The 14,348-nt window shown below is 44.0% G+C and overlaps 1 protein-coding gene across 1 annotated transcript in view; it reads right to left on the reverse strand.

Annotated features, from left to right (window-relative positions):
• Nucleotides 1-14,348, reverse strand: part of LOC145540406 (galectin-9-like) — a 62,714-nt gene that overhangs the window by 47,439 nt on the left and 927 nt on the right. The window contains 1 exon segment of the mRNA XM_081574965.1: nucleotides 12,825-12,929. Within this exon segment, the coding sequence (XP_081431091.1) occupies nucleotides 12,825-12,929 (105 nt within the window).

A 14,348-nucleotide genomic window follows, 5' to 3' on the forward strand; every position in this document is an offset into this window, starting at 1 on the left:
GAAGAAATTTTCCTCTACCCCTCTAGGTTCTTCTGGCCAGTCTAAGAATTAAATTGACAGGAGACAGTTTAACAAGAGAAAAATCTAACAAAAGTTTAATAGCATGTATACATGGGAGAGACGCAGGAGAACTAACTCACCACAATGGTCAAAGCCCTCAGCTTAAATACCACCTTCAGCTAAGACAGAAGAGGATGTTGAGGGTAATGGTTTGGGACTTCAGAGAGGAGGAAGGCAACTCACATGGGACAGAAAAGCAAATGTTTGGTAAACAAGTGCTTGCTGGGTAGAGTAAACTCTGATCTCTAGGCCCTGCTGGGTTCTCCTACCACACCTTGCCCAGATTCTTCTGTACATATCACTGGTCACGGTTCTACTCCTGGAACAGGCCCCTTATCTACATTCTTTGCAGCAGTTGATAGGGTGGTAACAAGAAAAATTGATGTCTTTTTATTTTTTCTTAAAAAGAATCAGCCTAGAGCTTCCCTGGTGGTCCAGTGGTTAAGAATTTGCCTTGCAATGCAGAGGACTCAGGTTCGATTCCTGGTCTGGGAAGATCCCCCATGCTGTGGAGCAACTAAGCCAGTGTGCCACAGCTACTGGACCCACGCTCTAGGGCTTGAGAGGTGCAACTACTGAAGCCCATGTTCCTAGGACCCATGCTCCACAACAAGAGAAGCCACCACAATGAGAATCCCGAGTGCTGCAATTAGAGAGTGGCCCCCGCTTGCTGCAACTAGAGAAAGCTTGTGTGCAGCCACAAAGACCCACCACAGCCAAAATAAATAAATAATCAAAGAAAAAAAAAAGAATCAGCTTAAATAAACTCTCATGCCAGAGTGATACATTTTGGGGTGGCTAGTTTTGCTCCTCTGTGTTCTCTAAGCCTCAGTCTTTCCTCACCTATGAGATGTATTAAATAGCTAATCATAGGCCTTATTTTACAAGTTGGTTGTGAGCACTGAATGAGCTAAGGCTTGCAAGACATTTAGTGGATGCCAGGCACAGAAAGACATTTAGTGGATGCCAGGCACAGAGCGAGTACCCCGTAGATTCCTTCTGTGTCCCTGTGTATCTGACCTGTGTATGCTGAGGCCCTGAGAGAGTTCAGAGAGGAGGTGCCTTGGGCTGCATCTTAAAATTTCAGTGGTATCCCTTCTATGTATGGCAGGGGTAAGGATCAAGAAGGATTGGGTTGGCCAAAAGGTTCGTTCGGTTTTCTCTGTAAGATGGCTATAGTAGCTCTTAGTGGTCTTTAACTTCATTATAAGCAATTTTATTAGATTATATTGTGACAGCTAGCATATCAGCATGCATTAAAAAAAACTTATCAAAATAGGTTAATTTTTGTGTAGCCATTTAATACTGAATTTAAAAAAGCAACATTTTTGGCATATTATGCTTTATTATTAATATTTCAAGAAAGGTAAAAACACAACTGAAATACAAAAAAAGATTTGTGCAGTGTATGGAGAAGGTGCTGTGACTGACCAAACATGTCAAGAGTGGTTTGCAAAGTTTCGTGCTGGAGATTTCTCTCTGGACAATGCTCCACTGTCGAGTAGACCAGTTAAAGTTGATAGCGATCAAATCAGAACATTAATTGAGAAAAATCAACATTACACCACATGAGAGATAGCAGATATACTCAAAATATCCATATCACACATTGAAAATCATTTGCACCAGCTTGGTTATGTTAATTGCTTGACATTTGGGTTCCACATAAGTTCAGCAGAAAAAAAAAACCTTCTTGGCCATATTTTCACATGTGATTCTCTACTTAAGGGTAATGAAAATATTCCACTTTTAAAACAAATTGTGACAGGTGATGAAAAGTGAATACTGTAAAATCGTGTGGAATGGAAAGGCTCGTGAGCCAAGCGAAATGAACCATCACCACACATACCAAAGGCTGGTCTTCATCCAAAGAAGGTGATGTTGTGTATATGGTGGGATTGGAAGGGAACCCTCTATTATGAACTCCTTCCTGAAAACCAAGTGATTAATTCCAACAAGTACTGCTTCCAGTTAGCCCAACTGAAAGCAGTACTTGAGAAAAAGCGTCCAGAATTAGTCAACAGAAAACACACAATCTTCCATCAGGACGACACAAGATCACATGTTTCTTTGATGACCAGGTAAAAGCTTTTACAGCTTGGCTGTGAAGTTCTGATTCATCTGCCATTTTCACTAGACACTGTAACTTTGGATTTCCATTTATTTCAGTCTTTACAAAATTATCTTAATGGAAAAAAATTTGATTCCCTGGAAGACTGTAAAAGGCATCTGTAACAGTTCTTTGCTCCAAAAGATAAAAACTTTGAGGAAGATGGAATTATGAAGTTGCCTGAAACATGGTGGAAGGTTGTGGAACAAAATGGTGACTATGTTGTTCAAGAAAGTTCTTGGGGAAAATGAAAACTGTGTCTCTCATTTTCACCTAAAAACTGAAGGATCTTTTGGGCAACCCAAAACTTGTAGCCACAGGATGCAGCACACTCAGTCACTGGTCACACTTCCTCCTTGGGGAAGCCACATGAGCAAACATTTAGTGCCAGACATGCAAAGGATCAGCGTTGTAACAGCTGATAAATCAAACACACAGATGCTTCTGCCTTCACTCTTTGTGTGACTTGCCTGGGACCAGCCTTACTTTCCAATTTCCTATCAACAAACTTATATGCATTTATTTAAAAAGCAAATGCTATGTAGTGACCATAAATGAAAACCATTACCACATCCACATATAAAAACTGCTGATGGGACTTCCCTGGGGATCCAGTGTTCAAGAATCCTCCTTGCTATGCAGGGGACACAGGTTCAATTCCTGGTCAGGAAACTAAGATTCCACATGCTGTAGAGCAAGTAAGCTCAAGGGCCATAACTACTGAGTCCTCATGCCACAACTAGACTCCTATATGTGACAACAAAGATCTCATGTGCCAGAACTAAGACCCCAGGCAGTCAAATAAATAAATATTTTTTAAAACAAAGGGCTTCCGTGGTAACTCAGCTTGTAAAGAATCTGCCTACAATGCGAGACCCCAATTCGATCCCCTGGAGAAGAGATAGGGTACCCGTTCCAGTATTCTTGGGCTTCCCTGGTGGCTGAGCTGGTAAAGAATCCGCCTGCAATAAGGGAGACCTGGGTTCGATCCTTGGGTCAGGATCCCTGGTTCGATTCCCCTGGAGAAGGGAATGGCTACCTACTCCAGTATTCTGGCTTTCTACTCCAGAATTTCATGGACTGTATAGTCCATGGGGTCACAAAGAGTTGGACACAACTGAGCAACTTTCACTCAAGGGCCACAATTACTGAGCCCTCACACCACAATTAGACTCCTATATGCCACAACAAACATCCCACATGCCAGAACTAAGACCCTAGGCAGCCAAATAAATAAATATTTTTTAAAACAAAAATGAAAATTTACTGGTGGCTAAAATGGCAGATGGTGGTCATGTAAATTTGGGTGGGGATACACCATACTTGAACCATAGCAGTTAACAAATACCCCAAACATCACAAAATTCAGGAAAATAATACTTTTCTTCATCAATATCCTAGAAATTTAATACTTTTCAGCTTTTTGGCTGCTCTTTGCTTCTTCACATGATGAAGATTTGACATGTTCTCTACAGAGAAAGTAGAAAGATCATTCTATCTTTCCAATGTCCTTCTCTTCTCCACTGCTTACATACTTTGGGACCCAGGCATGGGACACATTCCTTCATGACACACCTCATCAAGTTTCCAATCGATCCATAAGTATCTAGATCGGATTTACCTCTACTCCTAACAGCTGGTTCACACTCAGTGAAGCCAATCTACTGACACCAGGTTGTGATGAAGGAAAGTGCAGCATTTATTGCAGGCACCAAGCAAGGAGTCCAGACAGTTAGTGCTTAAAGCACACAAACTCCCAGTGGCTTTCAGGGAAAGGTTTTTAAACACAGGGTAAAGGAGAGGGTTGCAGGGTATGTGATCAGCTCATGGATATCTTCTGATTGGTGGGTGGTGAGGAGTCAGAAATCAATATCATCTAGCTTCTAGGTTCTATGTCCTTGCGGGCAGCACACAGTTAACTTCTTCCACCTGGTGGGGTTTTCTATTTCTGCAAAACAGCACAGAGGATTTGGCTCAAAATATTATTGATAGCTCTTGAGGAGGAACTAAATGTCCTTGATTATGTTTAATGGTTATCACTTTGTCTTGCTTGACTGTTTTCCTTTGTTTCTTCATTTTCTCACTTCTCTAATTAAATTTTTTCCTTGGAACTTGGGGAAGGCCTAGAAGGCTAAAGGTTTATTACAAACATGGAGGGTAGGGCTGTCCCAGGAAGCCCCCATAGGGTCCTGCCTGGTTACAAATGTCACAGGGATTAAGCCAGAAGTCATGACCTCTGGATACCACATCAAGGATCAACAAAGCTGTGGGTTCTATAGATCGGTAGCTGAGAGTGATGCTAATGCCTTAAATTCTTATTGAATTTCTTGGTTAGGCTGAGAGTTTGCTCAAAAGTGGGGAATAGTTAAAGAGAAAACCACAGGCTCAAAATGGCATCACTTTTGCTGAAGCCCATGACATCAAACCTAGGTGTAACACCTGACCTAACTGTAGCTTCCACCTTCCCCAGGAAAGTAGTCTTAATTAGCCAGTTTGGAATTTTCTAGTCAGCACCTTGGAGGTAATGAATCTCCTGGGCCCTCTCCATCTCAGGGAGGAAGAAGCAATCTGCCTGACCTCTTTTCCCAAACAGTGGTGAAATATACATCAGGTAAAATTGACCATATTAAGTATACATATAGTTCAGTGGTGTTAAGTTCACTCTCATAATTGTCCAACCATCACCACCACCCAACTCCAGAACTTTTTCACTTTGTAAAACTGCTCCTGACCTTTATAGATGTTGTAGATTCAAGGGATTAGATCTGATAGACAAGGTGCCTGAAGAACTATGGATGGAGGTTCATGATATTGTACAGGAGGCAGGGACCAAGACCATCCCCAAGAAAAAGAAATGCAAAAAGGCAAAATGGTTGTCTGAGGAGGCCTTACAAACAGCTGTGAAAAGAAGTGAAATGAAAGGCAAAGGAGAAAAGGAAAGGTATACCCATTTGAATTCAGTGATCAATGCAAAGAAATAGAGGAAAACAACAGAATGGGAAAGACTAGAGATCTCTTCAAGAAAATTAGAGATACCAAGGGAACATTTCATGCAAAGATGGGCACAATAAAGGATAGAAATGGTATGGACCTAACAGAAGCAGAAGATATTAAGAAGAGGTGGCAAGAATACCCAGAACTAAATGTTTGACTGAAACAGAGACCTTCTCTACAGGTTTTGTAGAGAAGACGGGTGGGGAGTAAACACAGCAACAATAGACTTAGCTGAAGCCATGTGCTAGAGACAGGGAGCCCAAGAAAATAAAGTCTGTCACTGTTTCAATTGTTTCCCCATCTATTTGCCATGAAGTGATGGGACCAGATGCCATGATTTTGTTTTTTGAATGTTGAGTTTTAAGCCAGTTTTTTTTCACTCTCCTCTTTCACTCACGTCAAGAAGCTCTTTAGTTTCTCTTCACTTTCTGCCATTAGAGTGGTATCATCAAGTTCTAAGGTTATTGATATTTTTCCCAGCAATCTTGATTTCAGCTTGTACTTCATCCAGCTCTGAATTTCTCATAATGTACTTTGCATAGGAATTAATAAGCAGGGTGGCAATATACAGCCTTGTCTTATTCCTTTCCCAATTTTAGTGCTTTTGAACTGTGGTGTTGGAGAAGACTCTTGAGAGTCCCTTGGACAGCAAAGAGGTCAAACCAGTCAATCCTAAAGGAAATCAATCCTGAATATTCACAGAAGGACTGATGCTGAAGCTGAAGCTCCAGTACTTTGGCCACCTGATATGAAGAGCTGACTCATTAGAAAAGACCCTGATGCTGGGAAAGATGGAAGGCAGGAGGAGAAGTGGACAACAGAAGACAAGATTGTTGGGTGGCATCACCAATTCAATGGACACGAGTTTGAGCCAGCTCTGAGAGATGGTGAAGGACAGGGAAGCCTGGTGTGCTGTAGTCCATGGGGTCGAAAAGAGCTGGACATGACTGAGTGACTGAATAACAGCAACAACAATGTACAGCCTTGTCTTATTCCTTTCCCAATTTTAGCCAGTCAGTTGATTCATGTCCAGTTCTAACTGTTGCTTCTTGACTCTCATACAGATTTCTCAGGAGACCAGTAAGGTGGGCTGGTACTCCCATCTCTTTAAGAATTTTCCAGTTTGTTGTGATACACATCGTTAAAGGCCATAGTGTTGTCAATGAAGCAGAAGATATTTTTCTGGAATTTCTTTACTTTGTCTATGATCAACAAATGTTGGAAATTTGATCTCTGGTTCCTCCGCCTTTTCTAAACCTGCTTGTACATCTGGAAGTTGTCAGTTCACACACTACTGAAACCTAGATTGAAGGATTTTGCTCATAACCTTGCTAGCATGTGAAATGAGCACAGCTGAGTCACAGTGAATCCAACCCAAAAAGTAGAGCCCACAGCCCTCTGCTCCCACCCTGCAGGGAGGAGCAACGGCCAAATCTGAAGGCAAATGCATTTTCAGATGAATGGAGACAGCAGGGAGGCATCTTCAAGACCCTGGGCCTGGTAGAGTTGATCTCAGCAGCCTGGCATCCCCGTGCTGTCACCACGACCGGTTCCCAGGCCCCGGCTCTGGTCTTAAGGAGGTGAGAGGCGGCCCTCAGAGCTGCATCATTCAAATTCCAGACATTTGTCTGAGGGTCTCTGTTCTCTGCCCCGTAGACCATAGCATCTGTTCTAAATGTGTCGGCCACCTAACACTCTATGAAAACTGACAAGTGTTGATGAGGACATGGAGAAAGGAGGCCTTTTGCACTTTGGTGGGAATATTAAATGGTGAAGCATGATGGGAAATGCCTGATCCTAAGGGCCTGGCATTAAGCTTCTGATTACCAAAGTATCCATTTCTTTTTTTTTTTTTTTTTATAAATTTATTTATTTTAGTTGGGGGCTAATTACTTTACAATATTGTAATAGTTTTTGCCATACATTGACATGAATCAGCCATGGGTTTACATGTGTTCCCCTTCCTGGACCCCCCACCCACCTCCCTCCCCATCCCATCCTTCTGGATCATCCCATTGCCCCGGCCCTGAGCCCTTGTCACATGCATCGAACATGGACAAAGTATCCACTTCAAATAAATACATACACCAGCTGCATAAATACATCACCAGCTGTATGACAGCTTCTAGGGAAGCTCTTAGACCAGCCCTCCCTGTGCCCTCTGCCATGAAGTTCTCCTTTCTAGAAAGCCTTAGGGAATCTAGATAACTACATTTCTCTTCCTACCTCCTGGTTCCTGCCTACCACAGCACCCTTGGACTCTAATAAAGGCAGAACTCCAGGTCTGTGCTCCCTCTCCCTCCTCCTCACTGGCCATTGTCCTGTTAGGCTGCAGGACGTAAGAGTAATAATCCTTATTGTTTCAAAACTCCCATATGGTTGCTGCTCTGCTGCATTCTATAATAGTAACAAGAACAAGGGCCCATCCAACATTTGCATCAGCTGAGGAAATATTGGCGGGAGGGGTTGGGGGAGATGAGGGTCTCCCACGAGTAGTAATGGCTAAATTGTTATTACTTTGTCATCCTTGAATGTTTTCCATTGTTTCTGCACTTTTTTCACATCTGTGATTAAATTTATTCCTTGGAACTTTGTGAAGGCCTAGAAGGCTATGAGCTTCCTTGGTGGCTCAGATGGTAAAGAAGTTACCTACAGTGTAGGAGACCTGGGCTCAATCCTTGGGTTGGGAAGATCCCCTACAGAAGGAAATGTCAAGCCACTCCAGTATTCTTGCCTAGAGAATCCATGGTCAGAGGAGCCTGGCAGAATGCAGTCCATGGGGTCACAAACAGTCAAACATGACTGAGCAACTAACCCTTCACTTCGCTTAGGAGGCTAAAGTTTTACTACAGTCATGGAGATGGGGGTATGGATGTCCCACGAAGCCCCTACACAGTCCTGCTCTGTTACAAATGTCACAGGGATTAAGCAAAAACACTATGATATTACCATGAGTCCATGCTCACTCTGCTCACCACATGACAGCCCAATAAATCTGAGAGATGAGGTACTGAGGCAAGGAATATGACTATTCAGAAAGCCAGCTGACCAAGAAGATGGCAGACTAATGTCTCAAAATGACCACCTTGTTGGGTCTGGATCCCAGGTTCTTTTATAGAACCAAAGAGAGAAACAGGGAGGAACCAAAGTCAAAAAGCAGAATAGAGAGGGAGAGGCAATGAGGAAGTAAAGTAAAAGGGGCCATAAGTCTTGCAAAATATCTCTGGGAAGGGCCAACCTTTGGAAGGAGTGTGTTAATCTCTTCTTTTCTTTGCAGCCATTCACAGATGGGCAGGGTCCGATTATCTCTCTGTAAGCTGAACAAAGTCACTTTAGTTTAACAATCAGGCAGAGGGGCAGGATCCTTTGAGGCAGGCCATCATGTATGATTATAATAACAGCAATGAAAAGCAGGTCAAAGAAACAGTTCTAACATGGAGTCAGAACTGGTTCTTCTCTGCAACAATTCCCCACTGTCAAAGTTCATTCTACAATCTTGTGGAAAAGGGGAGTGATGAGCATTCTGCTTAATCAGATGGATCTTTCTGGGAGTCTCTGCCATTAGTGCCTCTGTTCCAAATGTTGAGATTTGTCCTCTTTTTGTTCCTCTTTGGAAAGTGTCTACTTGACACCTGTAGACTTAGAAATACTGAACTTCAAACCCAGGAGACAGCATTTCAAGTTAAGGAATTTGGTACTTTTCTATATGTGGGAAGATTTAAGAGTCAGGGCTCATTAAAATTTTGTCCTTGGTATGTACCTCAGTGCTCTGTGGGCCTGTAATCCTGTATTCTCAGAATTTCCTCAAGGTTCACCATAGGGAGTGGCTGCAGTCTGATGACTGCTAGATGGCAGGTATTCCCCTTCCATGGGGCTCACTGTCTCACGTTGAAGGGCTGCAATTGCTGATTCCATTTCTCAGGTCTTCTCTTGGTCAGGACTTTGACCAATATTTGGGACACATTTCATGATCACCTTTGTCCCATGGCACTGGGAGGCTCATCCCAGATCTAGCAAAAATTTTTCATATGTACTCCAGGTGCTAAATTTTTGAACAGGCCCCATCAATAATTAAAGATCCTAAGGATTCTGCCTAATTTAATCCAGGAGTCATTTTTCCTTGTTGCTTTTCCCCATATCTAGAATCACTCTATTGCAATTATTTTAAGCTATAAATGAGATTTTCTCAAAATACTTAGCCATAAAAGTTTTGTTGGAGGCCTGATTACACACTGGTTACTGTAATCTTATAAATTAGACAGGATGTAAGCAATACTGCTAGTAACATTGATAACGACCTAGTGCAGCAGGGAGACAAAAAGCACGATTTGAAAACAAAGAACAAATTTAAGCAATGATTATTATAACTAACTATAATCCAGTTGCAATAATCAAGCAACCAAAGGAGCCACAACTGATTTTATGAGCTATCTGCAGTTTCATTGTACCAGCCACTCACACTTTATGCACGGCTTAACCTTTGAGACAAGCATATATATTAGTGGCAGGATCAACCAGGTAGAGAGAATAAGACAAATCTATCCATAACTATCTAGATTAGATTAGCCTCCACTTAATAATAGCTCATCCATGTGCAATAAAGCCAACCTACTGACAGCAGTGGGCAGTGAAGGAAAGTAGAGGATTTACTGCAGGCACCAAGCAAGGAGTCCAGGCAGCTAGTGCTTAAAAAACCCAAACTCCCTGATGGCTTTCAGGGAAAGGTTTTTAAAGACAGTGAAGCAGAGGGTTGCAGCGTGTGTGATCAGCTCATGGATGTCTTCTGATTGGCTGGTGGTGAGGTAATCAGGAGTCAATATCATCAAGCTTCCAGGTTCTATGTCCTTGTAGGGAGCATATAGTTAACTCCTTCTACCTGGAGAGGGTTTCTGTACCTGCAAACAGCACAAAGGATTTGGCTCAGAATATTTTCTATAGTCCTTGAGGAAGAACTAAAGGTCCTTGAGTATTGAATGGATAAACTAGTATTATTTTGTCTTGCTTGACTGTTTTCCTTTGTTTCTGCATTTTATCACTTTGCTGATTAAATTTTTTGCTTGGAACTGGGGAAAGCCTAGGAGGCTAAAGGTTTATTACAGACATGGGGTGTAAAGATGTCTTAGGAAGCCCCCAAGGGTCCTACTAAGTTACAAACATCACAGGGATTAAGGTAAAAAGTCATGACCTCTGGATACCACACATAGTGTCAACAAAGCTGCAGTGACTATAGATTGGTAGCTGACAATGATGATAAGACCTCAAATTCTTTTTTTTCAATTAATTTATTTTAATTGGAGGCTAATTACTTTACAATATTGTAGTGGTTTTTGCCATACATTGACATGAATCAGCCATGGGTGTACATGTGTTCCCCATCCTGAATCCCCCTCCCACTTCCCTTCCCATTCCATCCCTAAGGGTCATCCCAGTACACTGGCCCTGAGCACCCTGTCTCATGCATTGAACCTAGACTGGCGATCTATTTCACATATGGTAATATACATGTTTCAATGCTATTCTCTCAAATCATCCCACCCTCACCTTCTCTCACAGAGTCCAAAAGTCTGTTCTTTACATCTGTGTCTCTTTTGTTGTCTCACATATAGGGTCATCATTACCATCTTTCTAAATTCCATATATATGTGTTAATATACTGTATTGGTATTTTCTTTCTGACTTACTACATTCTGCATAACAGGCTCCAGTTTCATCCACCTCATAGAATGGATTCAAATGCAATCTTTTTAATAGCTGTGTAATATTCCATTGTGTATCTGTACCACAGCTTTCTTATCCATTAGTCTGCCAATGGACATTTAGGTTGCTTCCATGTCCTGGCTATTGTAAACAGTGCCGTGATGAACATTAGGGTACACGTGTCTCTTTCAATTCTGAAACCTCAAATTCTGATTGATCTCTTGGTTAGGCTGAGAGTTTGCTCAATAAGTGGGGAATAGTTAAACAGAAAATCACAGGCTCAAAATGGCATCACTTTCACTGAAGCCCATGATACCAAATCTAGGTGTGACACCTGACCTAGCTGGTAGCTTCCACCTTCCCCAGAAATGAAGACTTAATCAGCCAGTCTGGAAATTTCTGGTAACCACCCTGGAGGTAATCTTTCTCCTAGGGCCTTTCCATCCTCAGGAGGAAGAAGCAATCTGCCTGACCTCTTTTCCTAAACAGTGCTAAAATGTATAGCACTGAAAATTGACTATACTAAGGGTAAATACATTTCAGCTATGTTAAATTCACTCCCATCATCACTGTCCAGCTACAGAAAATTTTCATCTTGCAAAATTACAACTGACCTTCTAGATGTTGGTGAAACATTAAAAAATTATAAAACACAGAGATGATCAAATAAACCTGGAGTGTCCCCAGCAGGCTACTTTGTGCTCTTTGACCTGTGTCACTTCATTGAACTCACACAACGAGCTGTGGGACTTCAGACTGCTCATTCCACAGGTGAGAAAACCAAGGCTTCGAAAGGTGAAGTCACGTGTCTAAGATCCCCCAGCCGATGAGAATGGCAGAGCTGGGGATATGAGCAGGATTCAGTTGTATTCCCAAGCCCAGGTTCTTTTAAGTACCCCATGGCCTCCTAAGCAGGGTGGGGACAGAGAGTGACAGAGACAAGTGCCCTACTAGACCAGCAGATTGAGCAGATATCCCAAACAGAGACAGGGACGCAAGAAGGACAGGACAAGGGAGACAGAGGTGTCCCCAGAGCCCCTGGATAGACGACTGGCTGGCAACTTTGAGTCCATGCAGCAGGGCTCAGACACAGAGGACAGGGCCCCACACAAAGCCCTGGGTAGGGGACAGTCTGACCTGGAAGCTGATGGAGGACAGCTGCACAGATTCCGTGACTCAGATGGTGGTGACTTCACCAATAGGCATGAGGCGTTCGTATTGCGTGAAGCTCTTCCCGTTGACCATCACTTGCCGAGATGAGAGCACATGCCAGTAGTGGTCCCTGGCCAGGTGGGAGCACACCCGAGCCTCTGGGACCCCTGCCTCTAGAAGTTTTGACCTGTGTCTATAGTTTTCACATCAATCCTCTGTAGGTCTGGGCATCAGTCTTCAGATCTGTATCAGTTACAAGAATATGCTTGGGATCCAAAATGCATCCAAACACAACCTCTACGTTTATGTCAGGTAGCAGGATGAGGGGGTGGGGACATCCACATTCACACAGAGAAGCGCGGACATGGATGTACTCACCCCCCTCTCATCTCCCCAAGCGCAGAGATTCTGCTCTACTTCCAAAAGCAATGTGCAATGCCCTGCAAAACAAAGCCATTAATAACATCTGGATAAAGGCAGCAACAATGTAACAGAAACACAGATGTTCCCAGGGATCTAGACCAGAACAAGAGACACAACAGAAGATTGAAATTAACTCGGATTTAAGGACCCAGGAGGCCAAAAAAGCAGGATGGTAACTTATCTAGCGTTTATTTCCAGAGTAAAAGAAGCAAGAGGTGCACCTGGAGTTGCAGGTGAAGGTGTGGAAGGAGACTGCAGCCTTAGCCTTACAAGGAAATGGTCCTCTTCTCTGTACAAAGGTGTTGCTCACGTGACTGTTTAAAGACTGTCCACAGCACCCGATGGGGCTAGGGGACAGGCAGCTGAGAGGAAGTGAATTCCTGCTCACCTTGAACTCTGAGCTCTGTATCTGGAAGCCAAGCTCAAATTGGTTCCCACCCTGGGAGGGCGTCTGCATCTTCCACTCCTCGGGCTCCAGCTTCTTTTCTGCTTCCTGTTGCAGACCACATACCTGCTGTTTTCAAGCCGCGGGTTGAAGTGGAAGGCAATGTCATTGTCACTGCACCTGGTCTGAAAGTTCCCAGCAAACCTTTGTGGAGGGAAGTCAGACAGGGCTTGGTGTGCTGGCTTACTGCCAAGGGCGGGACCAGGAGGTGCTTGCACTTTGACTGACACCCATCCGGGAATATGCATACAACCTGTGTGGCTGGCTGGTACCCTCTCTAGTTTGTTGCCGTCACTTTTGTTCACCTAATTTGTACTTAGTGTGTTTTTGTGCAATTACCGCATTTTGCCCTTAGAGTCGGAGAAGGCGATGGCACCGCACTTCAGTACTCTTGCCTGGAAAATCACAGGAATGGGGGAGCCTGGTGGGCTGCCGTCTATGGGGTTGCAGAGAGTCGGACACGACTGAAGTGACTTAGCAGCAGCAGCCCTTAGAGTATCATTTTCTAAAAATACGGAGAAAACGGGTAAAGAAATTTGTGTCCAAGATGGAAGCAGAGAAATGTGCCTAGAAGTGAGAGGCTTTGGGGTCGAGTAGTGTGGCTCCTTAGAGGCCAGCCTGTGTCTGCTCAGTTGGGAAGGAGGACAAATGGAAAGGACCGGTGACGCTGACGGCACGTACAGATTTGGTGTCTAAAAGGGAGACACAGAATAAACAGTAGCTCTCCAAGGACTGGGACCTCAGTGTGCATGTCTTTCCCTCAGTGGAGGTTGGTGTGTGTCTAGGAAGCCCTCTTCTTCCCCATTCCAGGAAGCCCTCAGTCAGCCCACTTGCCCAGCCTCTTGGGAAGCTGAGGCAGCTAGAGGCTCCTATTGCGGCGCTGGGCCCTGCACACAGTGGGCACAGAAACCTCCTGCACGGGGCTGTCCACTGCTTGCCCGCCCCCTCCCCCAGGGCTCTCTCTGCGGGCACCTCCTTTCTTCAGGCTGGGGAATTAAGGTACCTCCCTCCTTGGCCACTTGCCATCTGGGGGCCTTGGACAAGTGGCCTCCGCCTCTCTGAGGCTCAATTTTACATGTATGACATGGGGATGATAAGGGTTTAAACCAGCTGGCCCCAACCTTTGTGGCAAAGGGACCGGTTTTGTGGAAGATAATTTTTCCAAGGACAAGGGGATGCGAGTGATGGGGAGTGGCTGTAAATACAGATGAATCTTTACTAACTTGCCTCCCACTCACTGCCTTCTATGTGGCCCGATTCCTAAGAAGCCCTGGACCAACACTAGTATATGACTTGGAGGTGGGGGACCCCTGGTTTAAACAAGGCATCCTGTGATGGGGCCTCCACACAGGAAGTCAAAAGGCACAGAAGGGAGCCCTTTGCACCCCACAGTGCAGGAGCACCCAGATCCCCCTTAACTCCTGGGATGGTCCTTCTCATACACCCTTGAACTGCTCCACCTTGCTC

The sequence above is a fragment of the Giraffa tippelskirchi genome, chromosome 3 (assembly GCF_054371585.1).
Source record: "Giraffa tippelskirchi isolate mGirTip1 chromosome 3, T2T-mGirTip1v1.2.pri, whole genome shotgun sequence".
In the NCBI taxonomy this organism is placed as follows: domain Eukaryota; kingdom Metazoa; phylum Chordata; class Mammalia; order Artiodactyla; family Giraffidae; genus Giraffa; species Giraffa tippelskirchi.